Source organism: Pongo abelii, chromosome 11 (assembly GCF_028885655.2).
Source record: "Pongo abelii isolate AG06213 chromosome 11, NHGRI_mPonAbe1-v2.0_pri, whole genome shotgun sequence".
NCBI lineage: Eukaryota > Metazoa > Chordata > Mammalia > Primates > Hominidae > Pongo > Pongo abelii.
Window position 1 is genome coordinate 43,239,636 of NC_071996.2, and position 21,166 is coordinate 43,260,801.

Here is a 21,166-nt window from a genome sequence, read left to right on the forward strand (position 1 = left end):
ACATTCCAAAGTTTAATTTTTCAGATAATCCTTTAAACGAAGTGCCCGCAAATGATGGCCTAAAGGCTAATACTGGCTGGTAAGCAACTTGTTTATACGGTTGGAAAAAAACCCAAATGAAGAATGCTATTTCTTGGCACATAAAACTTGTATGAAATTCAAATTTCAGTGTCCAGAAATTAAGTTTTATTGGCACACAGCCACACTTACTCATTTCCCATATGACTGCTTTCACATTACAACTGCAGCAGAGTAACTGCAACAGAGAACACATGACCCACGAGTCCTAAAATATTCATTAATATTATTTGGCCTTTCACAGAATACATTTGCTGACCCTCTCTCTTAAAGCCATCCCATATTCTTCCTCCTTTCCCCAGGTTTCCCACTCAAATCTCTATCACTACTTTTTATTGATTTCACCTCTAAGTACATCTCATCAGAGACCATTTCACCTACAAGCATCTCCCAGATTTTGGCATCAGCCACCTCCTGATCTACTGAAGTAGCTTCCTGTAATGGTTATCTTTATATGTAAACTTGACTAGTCTAGAGAATGTCTAGATAGCTGGTAAAACGTTATTTCTGGGTGTGTTTCTGGAAGAGATGAGTATATGAATTAGTATACTGGGTTAAAAGTTTCCTGCCCTTGCCATTACAGGAAAGCATCATCCAATCTGTTGAAGGCCGAAATAGAATAAAAAGGTAGAGGAAAGGCAAATTTGTTTCCTGTTTGAGCTGGGACATATATCTTATCCTACACTCCATAATTGGCACTCCTGGTTCCTGGGCCTGTGAACTCCTGGACCTGGACTTATGCCATTACCCACCCACCCTTCCTGGTTTTTAGGCCTTCAGATTTGGATTGAGTTACACCACTGGTTTTCCTGGTTCTCCTGTTTGCCTACAGTAGGTTGTGGAACTTCTTAGCCTCCATAAGCATATGAGTTAATTTCTAAAATCAATCTCTGTCTCTCTCTCTCTCTGTGTGTGTATATATATATGTGTGTGTTACACACACACATATATATATTCTATACATACATACACACACATATACACTTCAATCCTGTCTCTCCAATCAATCCTTTACAAATTTCTATCATGCAAATCTGTTCTTTTTACTCCTTTGACCATTTTTTTTTTTTTAAATGTTTTTCTCCTTTTGTTAGAGGAATGGTTCTGAAGGCAGCCTCATATCCCCTGGGAATTTGTTAAAGATGCAAAATGTCAAACCCCGCCTAAGACCTACTGAATCAGAATCTCTGGGTAACACCCACAAATATGTGTTTTAATAAGCCCTCCATTAATTTTAATGCACACTTATGTTTAACATCATTGGAACCATTTATCCCAGAGGAAAAAACTGTATATTTCTTTGTAGGGATATTATTTGAGTGTGAGCATGATCTGACCCCTGCCCAATCTTGTCTCTGATTTATTCTTTCCTTACTTGCTGCTTCGATCTGCAAATGTGAAAATGAAACCCCTCCAAGTTAGTAATTTGCCTCAGGTAACATGGCTAGTGAGTGGCATGAGGGAAGAATTAAATTTAGCTAATCCCAAGGTTTGTTTTGTTTTTAGTGCCACACCCTGCTACTTTTTAAAATACATATACTATACTCTTACATTCAAAATCCATCTATCGTAACAATGATTGTATCTATCCTAATTGTTAATTTAGTCTGTTCCTCCTCTTAGACTATAAACTCCAGGAAGGTAAGAAAGTTTGTCCAAAGAGAATGTCAAGAAAACATGACTCTCTACTGCCATCTGGTGATATGATGCAACAATTCCAAGAGGAATATATGTGCATTTAATGTCTTCTGCTTGTAGAGTGCAGTGTGTAAGACAAAAGCTTGGCTTCAGACTTCTGTTCAGATAACAGAACGATTATCCCCTGGCTGTTAGACCTTGAGCAATTTACTTAGTATTTCTCTGTCTTAGGTTCCTCATCTGTGAAACTGGATGACTAACAATTTTTCTCACGGAAATGCAATGATAATCAAGTTAGCTGCTATTATAATTATCAATATTGTTATAAAGGACTTAGCTAGACTCTATAGTTGACACAAAGAAATAAATGAAACACTGTTCCTTAAATATTTTATAACCTAGGCGAGTAGGTAAGATAGAGTTAGGAAACGATTAATGAATAAATAAATAAATAACCATACAAGCTTTAAATGCTGAGTCCTTATGGTGTTAACTATGAATGCAGAGGAGGTAAAATTTGAGGTAGTATAAGAATTTACAATTGGTATGTGTGAGAAGGAGTCTCAGATGGAGAACTCTTCCTGCAAGTCTTTGCACACATTGAGACTAACACCTGTAAAGTACTAATAAAAATGATATACTAATAAAAATGATATAATAATGATACTAATTATATACTAATAAATGATATACTAATAAAATGATATAAGTACTAATAAATATGATAAATATTTATCATATTACTAATAAAAATGATATAAGTGCACACTTATATTACAGTCATAATCACAAAACCATTTTTATTTAATGCTTCATTATATAATCCCAGATCTCATTATCCAAACAAAAACTAACACATGACCCAAAAAGTGTTTATTATAAATGAGTTTTATTGTTCCTATTGTTTTTTAATATACCTGAAACTTAATTAATAATTGTATTTTACTGATAAAAATATAGTTAGATTAGATGGCTTCATGAATTATATATTTGTAACTTAAAGAAAAACCTACATTGTGTTAAATGGTGATTAAACTCAACGTTTACAAGATCCTATGATTTAGATACATTATCTCCAGTTTGAAAAAGCAGATACAGAGAGGTTAAATAACTTGCCAAAAATGTCCAATAACACATTAATAGCTGAGACTCATGAATCTGAAATAAAACTGTGCTAATGATGAAGGGTACATCATGCAATTAATAAATCATATGTTTAGGATTTGAACCCAGGCCATGCCATTAATTCTAAGCTTGGCTCTCTCATGCTGTAAATTTTTTTAATTAATATTTAAAACACCAACTACTGCTCCTTCATATTGCATATGTTTAAGCTGTGGTTTGTTTCTTCCTAATCCCATATAACAACAACATTAAAAACCAAAGAGATCTAAAATATATTTCTAAAATATTCTGCTTAAATGTCCAATAACCAATTTGGAACTTTGTGTGCATAATGAATGCTTACTTGTCAGAAAACTGGTGCTGAAACTTTTATTAATTTCCTACTTGGAGGATTAGATAATGTCAAATAGTATTTGTAACCTTTATTTCTTTAATTTGTGAAAGATATATTTCAATTTTATAGTACTGAATGTCATGTATTTTTTAAATTTATTATTTTTTTCATGAACATCATGTTATTATTCTCCAGAACAAGGGCTATTATTATTGTATTTGTGTTAATGCTGAGCCTTTGCCACCATTTTCATTTTAATTCTATCCTCGGTAATAAAATAGTCGATATGTTCCTGCATCTTTTTTCCCTAGCAGTGGAAGTGTTACTTCACTGAAGCAGATAAACAGGACAGATAATGATTATTATATGCTCAGTGATCCTTATAATGGGGAAAAGTAGAATGTTCTCTGATCACTCTCAAAATTGGAAACTGAATTTCATTTAGGAAATAGCAAGTTCTTTTCATAGGTGATATTCTCTAAATGTATTTAAAGACTAGAATATTTGCCCTGAATCCTGGGAAAATATGTTAAATTAGATCCACATAGTAAAATCTTGCTCATTTTATGTAAAGAGGAAAAGTCATATATAAATCATATTTTGAGTTAAGAAAAGATGTCAAGGATGCCTCCCCCCACCAAAAAATGACAATGAATGTCTCGCTTCTTTTCTATATATGCATAAATGTCAGGAAAGCTTGAGAGTTTCATGGTTCTTCATTTTCTATGAATTTACTAAGGGTCATGCCAATGTAGGCGAATTAGACAGTGCTGTTAGTAAATGAAGGACATTGATCCTATTTTGGGTGAGGAGGAATGATGCAATACATAGATGAAGGCCATTTTTCATGGTCCAGTTCATTTAGATTGCACTGAACATACAAATTATTATTACTACAAAATGCCAAACAATCTGAGGGACAAAAATACAGTTGTGTAAATAACTCTGCACTTGACATAATCAAAACCATTCATATCTTATAAGTGCTTCTCTACAGTGTTTGCTTACAGCTAGGCATTCCTCTGTTGAAGGAAATTCTAGAGAAGTGTATTTTTTCATTATACTAGTGGCACATTGGCACTGGTCAGAATAATAACTTCTTGCCTTATTTAAATTTAGTCCAATTCAATATATCTACTAAATCCTTATTAAATGCAAAAATGACTAATCTGTATACTTTTTTCTACAATGTCCTCATGCTTTTTAGCTTGTAAGGTGAAAGAAGTCAAGAGTAGAAGAAAAAAATTAAAGTTATTGCTCACCTATGTAAGCAGTATGTATAGAAACCAGTATGTATAGAAACTTCCATGTAGCAAAGAAGGATCAATTACATAAGAAAACAGAAACTGAGAAATTGAGAGTATCTGGGAAAATAACTAGATTCAATCAGATTGTCAGAGAAAGGGCACAAAAAATTTTGCAGATGAGATTTTGGTAGAATAAACAGTATCAAGGGAGAATGAACGCAACACACTGAAGAAAGACAAAGAATAGCCATGTGATATTGTCAACCAGAGAGGTAATTGGTTTTAGTCAAGTCTAAAAGATACTATAATACAAATTTTAAAAATAAGGCTCGATGTGTGGAACAAATGTCCTACATGCTAATGAGTTAGAAGATCCGCTTATTCCACACTGAAAAAGAAAGAGAAGGAGAAGATGCAAGAGAGAGCTTGTCATCTAAGAATCATGAATCTAAAATGAAAATATGCTAATAAAGGGGACATTGTTTGCATTCAAATGAGATTTCCAAGGGTTATATCACATATAATGGGGAAAAAGTATAAAAGGATGAGCTGATGTTACACCAAATGTGATACCTCATGGTATCCCAGTGGGGGAAAAAGTGAGAATTAGGATAGGAACACTTGGCAAACATTGAGTGGAGGAAACACAATCACAAAACCAAGACGGGGTTCACTGTTGAACCAAAAGGGTTCATGGGGAGAGGTAGCACATATGGGCCTGTGAACTCCCTTCTCTTAAAATAGAGGAACTCAAGCAAATGGTTCACCCTTTCTCATGTACCACCCCCTCTCTTCCCAATATGCTACATGGTAATAATCTAAAAATTAGGGGACTTAGTTTAAAATAAATATACAGGGGCATCTTAGGAATTAAGATGCCGCTAAATATTTATATGTAAATAAAATAAAAAGGGAAAGAGAAAAAAATTTAAACTAGTTAAAATAAAGGTTGAAACCACTTCCCTCATAGAGTATGCATAAAATGTCAATAACTTTTAACTTATAGAAGTTATTTTATACTTCAAATATTATATGATTAAGATGATAATACTTTCTGGGTGGTTAATCCATAAGTGAACAAGCACTTACCCTGTGGCTGGCGACTGGGATGGTATATCTGAAGGTCAAATGGCTGCGCACTGGTTTTCTGAATCACACTGACATTCTGCCCTGTCCACTTATTGGCTTTCGACAATGTGTTGGTCCTCCAGTCTGTCCAGTAGACTTCACTCCCATATAGAGACACAGCAAAGGGATGGGAAAGGTATTCATGACCTCGGATGATTTCTATCATGTTTGTTCCATCATAGAGGGCTGAATAAATAGCATCTGACCTACAGAAAGGTAAATACATGAGTAGTTTGTCAAAACTCATTCAACTAGTCCAGAGACATAATCATGAAACTCAGCTAAATGACAAAAAAGGTATTTTATAAATATTTTTATGAGTCTGTATCTGATTTGGAGAAAGCAAAAAAAAAAAAAATACACCTCCAATTTTAATATATGTATACATGATACTGACATGTTAGGACACTTTCCAATGTTGTAAATATTATCTGAGGAAAGTGAAAAAAAAAAAAAAATCCAGAAAAGAGATAATTTTTTAAACCTGGCATCTGTCCACACTATCCTTTTCTCAAAGTGGTCCACAGTTAATCCATTAGGCCAAGCCCCAGTTTTCATGTCTTTATAGATGGTTTTTCTCCCAGCACCACTCATAGAGGCAGATTCAATGCGAGGAAAATTTGCATCCCAGTCTGTCCAGAAAATAATTCTAAAAAAAAAAAAAAAAAAAGAAATAATGCTATTGTTTCTGTCATTCATTTCACAGATATTTATTGAGTGCCTACCATATGCTAGGCACTGGATAGGTGATCAGTCACAAGAGAAACAGATGTATTATCTATCCTCATGGGGCTTATGGTCCAGTGGAGGAGCCAGATAGATAAGTGCATAAATATATAATTATGACTCGTGAAATATTTTGAAAACAATTGCTATGAGAGAGAATAGCAGATGACTGACCTACTTAGAGAAGGTGATCAGAAAAAAGCACTTTGAGGAGTGATATTTATACTAAAACTGAAGAATGAGGTGAGCAATATAAAGAGCATGGCAAGTAGAATAAACAACATATGCTTAGGCCCTAACAGGGAAAAGAATGTGGGCTATTTGAGGAACAGAAATAAGGCCAATGTATTAGAAGCATAGTGAGTGAGGAGGAGAGGGGAGGAATAGGAAGTCAAATAGGTGATCTTATGGGTCTTGTAGGGTAAGAGAACTATTTTGGATTTTATATTAAGGGAATAAGAAGTGCATAGGCCTTTGGTGGCTTTTAAGTAGAGGAGAAATGTTATTCTGTGTGTATAGTAAATATATACAGACATAGTGACAGCGACAGGAGACAAATTCCCAAGCAGCCAGAAATGGGTCCCCAGTAAAAATGAACCTTCAAGCTAGGGCAGTCTAAAGCCTGAAAACCAGGCTACCAGTTCTGGGTCGAATCCATGAACCAGAGTAAGAATTTCCATCCATGTCTTACCCACTCTCTCTTAATTGGTTCTTTCTGAATGATGCCTTTAACCTATTGAATGATTCCTTTTCCAAGCCCATCCATAAACCAATCGGCAAGAAGTCCCCCATTTGAAGCCCATAAAAACCCCAGACTCAGCCTCAGAGAAGGCTACCCACTTTCAAATCCCCTCTCGCTGTTGAGAGCTTTTCATTCATTCAATAAATTTTACTCCGCCTTACTCCCTCTCCAGTATCCACGTACTTTATTCCTTTTGGTCATGGGACAAGAGCCTGGAGTTCGCTGAACTGCAGGAGTGAAAGAGCTGTAATGCTCCTGCTTGCCAAGCTGCATGCGGCAGGAGGAAAAGAGCTGTAACACTCCTGCCTGCAAATTTAGGGGAATAAAAAACCCACAACAATAGTGATGAGACGGTATATCTGTCTAATCAGTATATACCCAGGATATACTGTACCAGATAAAACAGATATACTGTCTAATCACTGTGGCTATTATACAGAGAATAGATAATAGTGAGGCAGGAGTATGAGCATGTTAAGTGGTTATATAAAAGACCAGAAAAGATGATAGTGGTCGAGAGTATGGTGGTGGCAATAAAGGAGAGAAGTGAATTGATTCAAAATATAATTTGAAGGTAGAATTGTCAGGACTAGCTGATGGACAGGGTGTAAAAAATGAGATAAAAAAACAGAATCTCAGGAGACCGTCAGTTTCTTGTTTCAGCAATCTCAGATTGAGGGAAGGATAGTGTGTATAGGGGTTCCATTAAGTGAAAGGGAAAAATGGAAGAGGAACAAATTTCAGGAGCTTAGAATTTAGTGTTGATGGGTGTAGACAGTGTTGGGGCTCAGAGAATAATAAGCCAAAGTATGGTACTTTGGCATGCTGAGCACTTTTTTGAATTAAAGGAAATTGCAAGTTTATGGAAGCTGCCTTTCAAGAACATTCTAACCTTCTCTTGTTTCACTCTTCTTTGCCCCAAACACAAGGGAGGGGCTCTCTTTCTGGAAGTACCCTTATTTGACTGAAGAAAACTTCTTTCAAAAGAAATGCAATTGTCTGAAAACCCCTCCCTTGGAATCTCATTAAATAACCAGGAATGATTAAACAACAAAGACAAAAAAAGACTCATCACCAGACCCAGACAGACTTTTCATCTATTGTTCTGAAGGAAGCTCTGAGAGATTTTCTGAGAGGCTTTATTTGCATAAGACAATGTTTGTTCACTGTGAGGTTCTGCCCTTCACCTCTCTGGAAATTATAGCCACCCCACTCAGAGGTCAGAGGAGCATTGGCCCAGGATATTGTCTATTCTTTGAGCTCATTTCAATTCCCCTGAAAATTATTTACCACTCCTCAAAATGCCTTACATTCCCCATTTCCCTCTCCCATATGAAGAGGGTATATAAGCCTCAACCATCTGGCCCTCTGATTCTTTATTTTATATGGCTCCCATGTACACTTGCACGTTAATAATCCTGTATGCCTTTTCTGCTGCTAATTTGTTGCCAGTTTATTTCAGGACACTTGAACCTTCAGAGAGGGAGTGAAAAATTCCCTTTGCTCTTACAGCAGCAATCAAAAAGAGAAAGTAATGTTGCAGTACATTTTTCTATCAGGTCTGACAATATTTTGTTGATAAATGGTAAAATTATGAAATCGTAAAAAAATAAATTTTCTCTTCATTTAATTATATATAGTTTTATTATTTTTGAATCTTCTATTATTCTGTATAATCCTTGAAAATAGGAATTTGCTAAATTACCTTGTAAAATGAAACAATCCTTTACAACAAAATTTAAAATTCAATTAATCCATCTTCCTTTTAAAACAAATTTATGTCTACTTAAGGAAATGTGAAATGATGTATTCACCATGACTTCAATTTTTGAAAAGAATATAGTCTGTTACAGAAAACAGAAATTACAAATATGAAATGATTAGAGGACAGTTCAAAACATTATATTTATAAACATAGTAATTACATATGCTAAAAGAGTATGGCAAAAAGGGAAGAAAGATGAGAGTGGAACTTCCTATATAAATTAAAATACTGACATTTGGTAAGGGTTATTAGGTAACTGTGTCAATATTAAATAGTGGTAGTGTATGTGCTTTTGTGTAAAACAAACTTGGAGTTTCTCAATTACTTCTGCACACTTAATCTCAAACCCCATTTTCTCATCTGAACATAAAAACTAATATAGTACACATTTGTTGGGAACATTAGGTGAGATAATGGATGTAAACAATTTAGCACACAGAATGATTAGCACAGAGAAAAGATTTGTGTTTGTACATGCATGCTCACACACATATTGATAGAGAATAAATATTTTTTAAAGGAAAATTTTCACAGTCTTGCTAACTGTTAAGGAAACAGAGAAAGGGAGAGAAAAAGGGACGGAGAAAATACTAATATCTATGTTTAAATGCTACAACAGTGTCTAGGTGAAAGTAGATTAGTTTTATGAAGCAAACGTGAATCAAAGCCATCAGAATATGATTCAGGGCAAGAGATCATAGGATTAGATTCATCTCATAGAATTTCTTTCAAACAATTGGTTTCTATTAGTTATTTTTTAAAATAATTTCAGTTTCATGGAGATGTGAAAGGAAAATAAATTTTGGAGATTTTTCATTTTGACTACTATAGGGGCTTTATTTACATAACAAGGCCAACATTTTGCTAGCCAGGCCAAACTGAAAGAGCAATGGCTGTCACCCCATGCTGCAGTTCAATAGCTAAGGTTCTGCCTTCTTTTTTTTCCACCATGACAGCCTGGGTTTGGTTCCTATATCAAGCCTTTTCTTGTTTGATACTTGGTACTTCTGAAATAGCAGCAATTTATCCTAGCTGAAATATGGTAATGACATTTTAAAAGATTTTTTAAGGAGCTCAATGGTTAGAAGCCAGCTTAATTAAAAGCTAACATCCAAGATGTGTGTGTGTTTGTGTGTGTGTGTGTGTATGTGTGTGTCTGTTTGTGTGTGTGTGTGTTTGTATTTAAAAGTCCTTCATGTTTTTTTTTTTTTTTTTCTCTCCTAGGACCTTGTCTTTTTTTTTTTTTTTTTTTTTTGAGCAAAAGTTTTTTTTATTCTCAGTTTACTGAATTCTGTTTTCTTTATTTACTTGTGCTGTCTTTCCCTTCTCTTTCACCCTCTGCTGCATGAGGGACCTAAAACAGTTTATAATAGCCTGGAGTTCCTTAAAGAAAACAGAGAAGGCACCAGGCCCACTTTCGGAGAAAACCATCTGTTTTTCCTCAATGAATCTCAAGAGTGTGAACAGAAAAGTTCATCTCAGCTTTTAAGCTCCTTGCTTTTGTATTGTGTCACCTGATTTTTATTTTTTTTACTAAAGTAGCTATTGCAACAGAGGCTACTCTTGGTTTTGTAAGGAATAGACTAGTTTAGACACTTAGAAATGTCTTTATTTATTTATTTTTTTAATGAACTGTAAGCACATCACATAGTTTAACCTCTTAGTAATTTTCCCCTTTTGGAGACCCAGGATTCAGTGTGGTCTCTACCCAGAGCTCAAAGATCCAGTTAAAGATAGATAGTCTCTATCTAAATAAAATTGGTCTCCTTATATAACCCTATGATAGATTTGTTTAATTTTATGTTTGATTTGGCACCCATCTTTAATCTCCCTCTAGCACCACCAGACTTTTTCTCTCTGTACCTTATGATGTAAATTTCGCTATTTGATTTTCACCTTAGTTGTTTCCCTTAATATGAAAAATTAAGGCTATTTAGCTGACAACTGCCTAGGGTTGTGAAACAAGTTATCAAGAATCTGAAAGTCTAAGACAAGGAAAAAAAAAAAGGTCTTTATGAATCTATAAGATATATTTCTATCAGCAAGTGTAATATGTTTATGTATTTATGTGCATGTACACAATGTTTCACTACTAAAAATATATACAAGAGCTCTAATTAATTGGCTAAAGAAAATAAAAGTACTTGAATCAAATACTTTATCAGGAAAAAAAGACTAGTCAAATATTTTTTCAAGTTTACATAACAAGTAAAATCTTTAATAAATAAGCTAGCTTTAAAATTTTTGGTAAAGTACTTAAGACTTTAGAAATGTGTTAAGAATTGCCAGAATACATTTTTGTTTGCATTTATTAATCAAGCAATTTCTTACTTATCCCTGCCGAATATTATAAGCTGTCAAAATTTGCCATAGGGGTTACAAAACTATAAACCCAGCCCAAGACAGAATGATCTTTGCTTGTATGATCTTTAATAAATAAGGCATTGATATTATTTTAATAAAAACAGCTACATCTTAAATTTAGTAAGATTACCATAACTTCTAATCTTGCGGCTTTAGGCAGTCTAGTCCACAGGCAGTAAGTTTTGTTTTGGGAAGGGAATGTAATTGTCTTTGTTTCAAAGCTAAACTGTAAACTATAAACTAAGTAATACAAATACAAAGTTAGTTTGGTCTACACCCAGAAATGAACAAGGACAGCTTGGAGGTTAAAAACAAGATGGAGTCAGTTAGTTCAGATCTCTTTCGCTGTCTCAGTTATAATTTTGCAATGGTAGTTCCATAATTTTAAATGATGACTACCACAGTTTTTATAAATAATGCAGGTAAATGATTAAAATAAAATAATTAGGTAAATGCAATGGGATAAATACTTGTAAATAAACTCATCATAATTTAGATCCTAAAGTTATATTAAATAATATGTATTTCATTATTTAGGTATTTTTCAATAAAAGTATATTAGTAGGAAAACTTTCTTCGAAAAAAAGTATGTCCTTTTTAAACAGGTGAAACATTTTTATCTAATTCAAAGCTTATTTAAAGGTTATGTATAAAAAAGATAAAAGGAATGGGGAAATAACAGAAATGTAAAGAAAGTTATAAAAATAAAGAGGTTTTTTTTCTGGTAAGAAAGCTTAAAGAGAAATAATTTTTATATGAGAAAGAGTCTTGTATAGTAGATTTAGTCCTAGAACAAAATGACTGGTTGTTTAAGAAACATAGATGTTCAGAACAAACCAGAAAGTCCAAGCATGACATGAATGATCTGTGTAAGTCAAAATAAGAATAAGTCAGACTTGACTTATGAAGTCAGCAAAAGCCCCTTGCAAAAACTGGCCTCATACCTTGTCTATACCATTCCTGTACAGGGTTCCTGACCTGGGGTAAGTAAAGAACGTCATTTTTATGACAGGCCCAGGAGCTCCAAGTTTATCTTGGAACCTCAAGAGGAAAGGAATCCACCCAACTCATAGGTATTTGATAGTACAAATCCATGGCTGGGCTCAACTTTAAAACAGTCTTATCTGAGATTCCTTCTATGGGACAAAATTCCATCAAAGCCAATTTAAAAGCCTATGTGAAAATTTTTTTTTTCTTGCTGCACCATATACAAATAATCAGGCCAAGTATAATAAAGCAAATCAGTCCTATGAGGATTTATCTTTAGTGAAAATGGGAAACTGGAGAGAGAAAAATTATGTTTCAAAAACTATAGTACACCTGTTGTTAGATTCTAATCTTGCCTAATGTTTTTCTTTTTTTATTGTTTTCTACAGTTTGGACCAAATTCTGTTTTTTCTTGGCTACAAGTCTGCAAAATAACGCTTTCATTTTTTTTCCTTTTTCCTTCTTTTTTCCCCATTTTTTTCTAATTTGGAGTCATCAAAAACTAAGCTGTGCTTTTGTAAAGCCCTCTGAACTGAAGGTAGACAACTTAAACTTCAGAAGAATAGAACAGCAACCTATTTAAAGCCACTTATATAAACGACTTTCATACCTGCCTACTGATGCATGGACTTCAGAGTAATGTGGCCTATACTGATTTTCCAGGATTGTTCTTTTGTTTATTGTTTTTCTCCCTTCTTCCCCCTATTTTCTTGTCACAGGACATGAGACTTCACAACCTGCTAAAAATGAGCTTTCCTAATAAATCAAGACTTAGCCACCTAGGAATAAAACATCATAGCCATAAGAGATCAGATGAAACCTGAAACCAGAGACTCATGTTCTTCTAAAATGCTTTCCCTGAAAGATTTTAAAAAGAAAAGGGGGGAAATGTGAAAGAAAAATAAATCTTGTGGCCCCCAAATCACTAAGCTAAAGGGAAAAGTCAAGCTGGGAACTGCTTAGGGCCAACCTGCTTCCCATCAATCAAAGTCACCCCTCTGCTCAATGAGATCAGTGCATTTGCCTTCTTTACGGAGGCTAATCAGAAACTCAGAAGCAGGCACCCATTTGTGTCTTATCTACCTTAACCTGGAGGCCCCCTCACTCCATTTTAAATCTTCCCACCTTTGCTTTGAGTTGTCCCACCTTTCCGGACTGAACCAATGTTCATCTCACATATGTGGATTGATGTCTCATGTCTCACTAAAATGTATAAAATCAAACTGCTCCAACCACCTTTGGCACATGTCATCAGGACCTCCTGAGGCTGTGTCATGAGCACATATCCTCAACCTTGGCAAAATAAACTTTCTAGGTTAACTGAGACCTGTCTCAGGTTTATGGGGTTCACAGACAGCTTTAGTTCTATGTATTTGGCTTTAATTTTAGTTTCAAGGCTTTCACAGCTATGGTTGTGGAAGCATATTCAGAAAAACAATATCCAAATTGTTTATTGTTTGATAATGAAATACGTGAATAAGACCATTGGGAAAGGATAAAAATGAACATTCATATACCAGAAGACAATGTACTGATAATTGTTTAAGCTAGACAATGGGTACAGGAGAGTTTATTATACAATCCCTACTAGTTTGTGTACTTTAATATTTCTATAATAAAAGTTTAAAAGTGTAAATAACTCAAATACATAGGTACAAATTTTTAAAAATGTACCAGAGGACATTTATAAAATTTTAATGTTGGGGCCTATTTTCCAAAAAACTTTATGTTTAAAGATAAGATTGTTTTGTATAAAAATATTAATTATCTGAAAATATTAGCATGAAAGTATTTATAAGCAAAATTAATCACAAAATAATACAATATGTTGCCAGTTAAATAGAAAATGGAACAAAAGTTAATATAAAGCTGATAGTCTATTTAAATAGTAAAATGCCTTTCTTAAAAATAATGAATATGAAATAAATTAAATCTCACTTCAATTTAATTTTGAGTGCACAGATCTTTCACAGGAACATGTTGTTATTTGCAAGCTGCTTTTAAACAGCATTAAAAACAAAAAGACTTAAATAGAAAGAACACGAAGATAGCATCAATCTAATTTGTAGTGTTATCTCCACAAACAAGGGTCAGTAGAGAGATTTGCAAGCTTAAAAAAATAAGAAGCCAGGTGTGGTGGCTCATGCTTGTAATCCCAGCATTTTGAGAGGCTGAGGCAGATGGATCGTGTGAGGTCAGGCGTTTGAGACCAGCCTGGCCAACATGGTGAAACCCTGTCTCTACTAAAAATAGAAAAATTAGCTGGGCGTGGTGGCACGCATCTGTAATCCCAACTACAGAATCGCTTGAACCCGGGAGGCGGAGTTTGCAGTGAGCTGAGATCATGCCACTGTACTGCAGCCTGGGTGACAGAGCAAAACTCTGTTTCAAAAAAAAAAAGAAAGGAAGGAAAAGAAAAAATAATCCCTGAAAACAAACCATGAATTTGGAAGTTATAGGCAGTCTCTGAGTATTTGTGGATAAGCCACCAATAGATGTAGATGAGGCTGTACTTCCCACTCTGCAATGATAACACAAAGACTCCTGATGCATCATCTTTTGCCTGTATAACAATTGGGAAATTGGTGTCTACCTTGTAACTTTCTATCCAGTTATACTTTGAATAGTTGTGGAGAGTCCAACTATCTATCTCTCTGCATTCTCTATATTTATATTTACTAGAAATAGGCACTGTGAACTCTGAAACCTTTTTCTAGTGGGGGAAAAATATGGCTTGGGACACTTTGATTCACTAAAATAAGTGATCCCTTCATTTCTTCACTAAACCTAGCAGTGTTAGTATACTTCTATAGTGAGCACTGTGAGACTAAAATTTCATCGATTTAAGTGAGAAATTCCAACACTTTTTATAAATAACATGTTATAGAATTAGTCACCCTAAAAGTGTTCTTAACCTTGCCATAACATAGTTCAAAACAATCTTAAGAGCTGATTTCAATGATCATCGTTTCACAAAATTCTAGGTACTCCTTCATATACTTGATAATGTGCCATTTTAACAGAATCATTTTTTCCCTATTACTTTCTCTTTAGATGGTTAAAATGCATTAGCATTTCAATGACTGCATTATATCCTCAAGTATACAAAGACTTAATATCTCTCCTTATAGGATGTATGGAAATGTTCAGTCACAATAACTTTTAAAAAAAGAAACTACAGTCTACAGATGCTGAAGTTCCTCCATTCATGGATTAGTAAGTGTCTGGATTAAACTGGGTCAAAAGACACGAACAACTTGTAGCATTATAGGCAAAAAAAGGCCGTTATCATCTATCAAATCAAGCAGCAGAAGGTAAAAATAAATGATTCTGGTTAAAAAAAAAAAAAAAGAGGTTACTTGTCTATAATATTCAGTTCTTCTAAAACCAACAAAACCTTTATTAGTTCCATTTAAGAATATTCCTAGATAGGATTAAAATATTATTTAGATGTCTCATTAATCTTCACAATTACTATTTCTACTTTCACCAATGCAATTTTTATGGCAGTTAAAAATTTAGTTTAACTAAATTCAGTTTTAGTTAAAAGCTGAATTTTTAGTTCAGTTATTATGACAAAGGAAAACTAAATACTAGCTTTAGCAATAGAGCAGGAAGATGCCATGCAGTAGCGTAAAAATAAAAGCAATGAAAGTTCAAGAACTGAAGTGAGTACCTTGTAGATTCTGCACACCCTGGTGCTTGTTACTCTCTAATAATAAGCTTAATGTTTAAAACAGGATTCATAGTCTCTTTCAGGTCACCTTAGCAATAAGTGCATTACCTTAAAATGGAATGAAAGAAAAATAGCTCCTCCCTAAAACTCTCAATTTACCATCTTGGAATAGTTTGTCACTTGAGAGATCAGGTCAAAACCCAGAATACTGAAGGAATATGGCATGATGACAGATATGTTTTATAACCCAAAGTGAATGTTGTTGGATTTTATGCTGGGGAAGCAAAGTCGTCAATTAAAAACACTTCACATTGGCATCTGTAAAAAAAGGTCACAAAGACCTTGATTGCTGTAGAAACCTCACATGAAGTAAATGTGTTTTGTGGGGCTAGTGTTAGGGCCTGTTTTTTTTCTCAGCTGTGTTAAGGGAGAAAAGTGGCTAGTTGCAAACCTTTCTTTTCATTTGTTATTGTAAACAAAGTTCATAGTTTTCCCATTAGCTGTCTGTCCTTTACTGTATACTTCACATTTTAAATATATCCTTGAGTTCCTGTAAGTTGCATATAAACAAATTCCATTTATATGCATGCATTCATTTGTTTAACATTTACTTAGCACAAGTATATTCAAAGAGGCTTAGAAGGATTTTACAGACTGAAAACAACTTCCCTTGCCATCAAAAAGCTTAAGATTTAGTAGAATATATAACAGTATTTATATAAATCATATTTCTGAATAATTAGTGAATTTTATCTAAAATTAAAAATTTCAAAAGAAGTTTAAATTACTTTGAAGCTCATATCAATGCTGATTCTTAGCTTCCTTATATATTTTATTAATAGTTTGAGAAATTAAGGAAAATCTTATGTTTATATTATACATAACACTAAGACAGTAAGCTGAGTTTAAATAAAATAATATTTCAATGTTGCTTTTCTTGTGCTTGACTTGGCTTTGCTGTAAGTGTGTGTGTGTGTGTGTATCTGCTTATTGTTGCTATGTTTTAAGCCTACCTTGTGAAAGGTCCAATATTAAACTAACCTTCAGAACTTTTTACCAAAATAGCCAACAAACTTGAAAATATTTTAATATTCACATTACATTTTTAAATCTAAATATGTACATTTTAAAATGTGCTTTATGATGTTTATATAAACCTTATATCTTAATCATATCAACCTCTATAAAATAACTTTTAACAATAAAAGTCTATCAAATCATGATACAAAAATCTGTCAACCTTCCAGTTAACACTTAGAGTTTAATGAATTAGTACTGTTATCCAAACTCTGCTCATTTATTCTAGAAACGATTGTATAAGCATTATTTTGTTACCCTATTTTTAAAAAAGTATTATTTTATTATCAATGTAATTATCTTAATTAGCCTCACTGTTTCATAGCAGCAATTAGTGATGGAAGGTATCAACTCCCCCAGAAGCATTTTTGACTTTCCCCTACTTTCAGGCTAGCTTTCTGTATTAACTTTCAACTCTTCGAGGATATTTCACACTGAAATCATATTTGGTATTTTCACTTAAATGGTATTTGTAGATTGTACGTCCTTTGTGTTTTTGTTTTCTTTCTTTACTCTCAGGTTGGATATTTTCAAAACTGAGATAAATAAGTTGATCCTAGCATTGTCAATATAATATCAGTGGAAAATGAAGCATCAACTGCAAAATCTATCTTGTTTGGAGAGACCATTTTTAAACTTTCATACACCTGGTTTTTTGTTTGTTTTCTCTCTGTGTCATTTATAGTTTTGGAATTATTCACATTTTTCTTCTCATGTTGGTATACATGCTAGGACTACAATCTTTTCCAAAATATTGCTTTTCTTTTATTCAGAAAGTTTCCCATGCTGACACAACTTAGGACTGATAGGTAAAACCCTTACATCAGTAGTTGTTGGCACTGGACATAAGGCCCTAGCTAATACTGAGCTAGCATCTTTGTGGGAAGTATAGGGTCAGTATCAGCAATCTACTTGTACCTCAGGAATAAAATATTGAAAAATAAAGGCATGTCTTATTAAACATAGCAGGCTTTTTCCTGATCAATTGTTATTATAGGAAGTAATGAGTGAAATAGGTAAAAAGTAGACTTACATAAACTAGAGAATATACTTCCAGGCTAAGAGAAACAGCTACTACTCAGCTCATTGTTACCAGATCTCCCTATTTTACGAAAGAAGGCAGAAATCCAGGGACTTATGTAAAATCTCTCAATGTTTTAAATTTTGACAACTAATTCAAGTAAATTTAAAACACTGTGGAAAATAAAGCAAACACATATGAGGGTGGCCAATTTGGAATCCTTGCTCTAGATAAGTGGTTTCTGCCCCTTTCATTTCTGAGTCAAAATTGAGGAAAAGAGATGCAAACATACTTCCCAATCTATTGACTTCTGAGTCTTAGGCATAGACAAGGGCAAAAGTCAGAAGGTGTGGCCAGGAGGCCTACTTAGACATCGCCTGGCTTTTCTCTCTTCTTTATCTCATTGAACTCCCTTTTGGCTCACTCCCTGCTCATTGGAGCTCCTCTCTCATTGAAGCACTCATTGGTGCTCCCTGGACTTGATATTACCTAAAGGTACAAACTTCCTCAAGAATTCCTTTCTGCTAGCCTTTAGGTTTGACAATGGCCTTTGATTTACAAAACAATTACAAAGGTCATAATCAGCAGGAATAACAAAGCATTCTCACCTATCAGTTGCATATTATCTCCCATGTATATCATCTCCTTAAAAACAACTGAAGGAGGAAGATGTTATTATCCCCAATTCATAGAATAGAAACCTGAAATCTAAGGGAAAAGAATACACTTGATACACCCAGAGTATAAGTGACTGGGTAGGAACGGGAACCCACATCTTCTGGCTGGAAATCCAGTGCCTCTCTTCTGCTCCTTCACAAAGGAACACAAAAGGGAAGAGGGGCAGTAACCTGAGTTACTCAACACTGAACCTTGTTTTCCAGAATCATATGCTTTGTCTTTCAAACCTCCTAATAGTCAATATCTCACCACTGGACTCCTTCAAACTTATTTAAATTTTCTTTTAAACTGACTCCAAGAACATAAAAAATAAATAAAGGGTGAGGCGGTTAACATCTGTGACTCTTTAGAACAAAGACTGGCTCTGTAGTTTCCAACCATTAGAAACGATTACAACATCTCTTTGGCAGGGCAAAGAGAAATTCATTAAATTACTGTTTTGAAAAAGAGTTGCAATAGCTTCCAATAGGGCCTAATGCCCACATTTAGAAAAAAAAAAAAAAGACGTTTTGAGCCTCTAAAAGTACCTGTGTAAGCAATCCTATAACCAAACTTGTGGTAATAAACTTAAACTATTTGCTGTATGTACAACTCACACACCTACCTCCACCACCCCCTCCACACACACACACACACACATACATGGGCACAAAATAACCACTTTGACTCATAATTGATGAGATAATTAAATTCAATGTTAAATTGAAAGACTATTTTTTATGCCAAACTCAATCTATAAAAGGCAAACTTCTTTACCCATATCTTGGGTCCAAAGCAATGGCCCTGGGGTGTTCCATGGCTCCTGCTATTAGTGTAGTTCTTAGGGAGCCATCTAGTTTGGCCACTTCGATTTGGTCCAGATTGCTGTCTATCCAGTATATGTTTCCTGCTATCCAGTCGACTGTCAGGCCTTCTGGAGTTGCCAGTCCATGCTCCACAACCACTTCAATGGCACTGACACCTACAAAAGAAGGAAAACAAACGTGTGCACCCATTCAAGGATTGTGCTAAGCACAAAGGAAAAGGCCTACCTGTGATCAGCAGTACAAATTATTTCAATGTGATTTCAACTTTGAGAGATTGCAAAAGTGCTACTTAGCACAGGTAAAACCAAGTAGTCTCAAATTTAGCATTACCGATCTTCCTTGCCAGAAAACTTTAATCTAGTAAATCCTTTTAGTATCAGTGGAATAAAGTTTTTAAGCAGCTCCAAGGCTAATAACGACGTTGAGGTTGCAAGAAAAAGTTATTTCTTGTTCCTGACTTTTTTATACAGAGCAAAGGATTTTGGAAACAATAATGATACTCTGGTTAAAATCAGTGCAATTTAACTCAAATGTTGATCTTCAAGAGTAGAATAAAATCAAAAGAAAAAGCCCACCAGAGCTAATATGCATTCTGTTAATGAGCACTCACTCTTTTTCTTTTTGGAAGCATAAGAGATAACAGCTACTACTCTGTTTAACCTTAACAAAGATAAGCCCCAGATGACCCTCTTCCCCATCTGGGACCCTAAGACTTGCAAGATATAACAAAAATGTAAATAACAGAAAAAGGTCTGAATAAAAATAAGCATTTTGGTGATGCCTACCAATATTCTTATTTATCTATTATTTAATTTCTTTCACAGTTTTAAATAAAATCTTTTTTTTTTTTTTTTTTTTTTTTTTTTGAGACAGGGTCTCACTTCTGTTGCCCAGGCCGGAATGCAATGGTGTGATCATGGCTTATTGCAGCCTCAACTTCCAGGGCTCAGATGATTCTCCTACTTCAGCCTCCTGAGTAGCGAGGACTACAGGTGCACACAACCACACCCAGCTAATTCTTTGTATTTTTAGTAGAGATGGGGTTTTGCCATGTTGTCCAGGCTGGTCTCAAACTCATTGGCTTAGGCATCTGTCTGCCTCAGCTTCCCAAAGTGCTGGGGTTACAAGCATGAGCCACTGTGCCGACCAGCCAAAACTTTCATTTTTAAACACATTTTCTGATATGATAAATCACTGTAGTTTGTAACATCACTACCACAACAGTGCTTTTTGTTAAACATATTAACAATGTGTTCTATTAAGTAGCTAACCAATTAATCCTATGAATCTAAATCCATCATTTTAAATCAGTGTATGACATAAGATATAAGTTTACATATCATAATTATATTATGTGCTTAAATATGACCATTTTTCAAAATTGCAAAGGTGATTTACAATGGAATTAACAATTTGACAGAGATACCTTGTCCTTGGAATGGTACACGGATGCAACATTTCAAAAGAAATATATATTTATGTCAAAGACTTCCTTTTTTTTTTTTTTTTTATTTTTGAGATGAAGTGTCACTCTGTTGCCCAGGCTGGAGTACAATGACATGATCTAGGCTCACTGCAACCTCCGCCTCCCAGGTTCACGCAATTCTCCTGCCTCAGCCTCCCGAGTAGCTGGGAATACAGGCATGCACCAGCACGTCCAGCTATTTTTTGTATTTTTAGTAGAGATGGGGTTTCATCATATCAGCCAGGCTGTTCTGGATCTCCTGTCCTCAAGTGATCTGCCTGCCTCCGCCTCCCAATGTGCTGGGATTAT

The 21,166-nt window shown here is 34.5% G+C and overlaps 1 protein-coding gene across 1 annotated transcript in view; it reads right to left on the reverse strand.

The window, feature by feature from the left end:
• LRP1B (LDL receptor related protein 1B) overlaps window positions 1-21,166 on the reverse strand; it is a 1,899,171-nt gene that overhangs the window by 636,529 nt on the left and 1,241,476 nt on the right. Inside the window, exons 25-27 of the mRNA XM_024243817.3 lie at window positions 19,343-19,547; window positions 6,035-6,199; window positions 5,512-5,756 (exon numbers count right to left, since the gene is read on the reverse strand). Coding sequence (XP_024099585.3) covers window positions 5,512-5,756; window positions 6,035-6,199; window positions 19,343-19,547 — 615 coding nt within the window. The remainder of the gene's footprint in view (window positions 1-5,511; window positions 5,757-6,034; window positions 6,200-19,342; window positions 19,548-21,166) is intronic.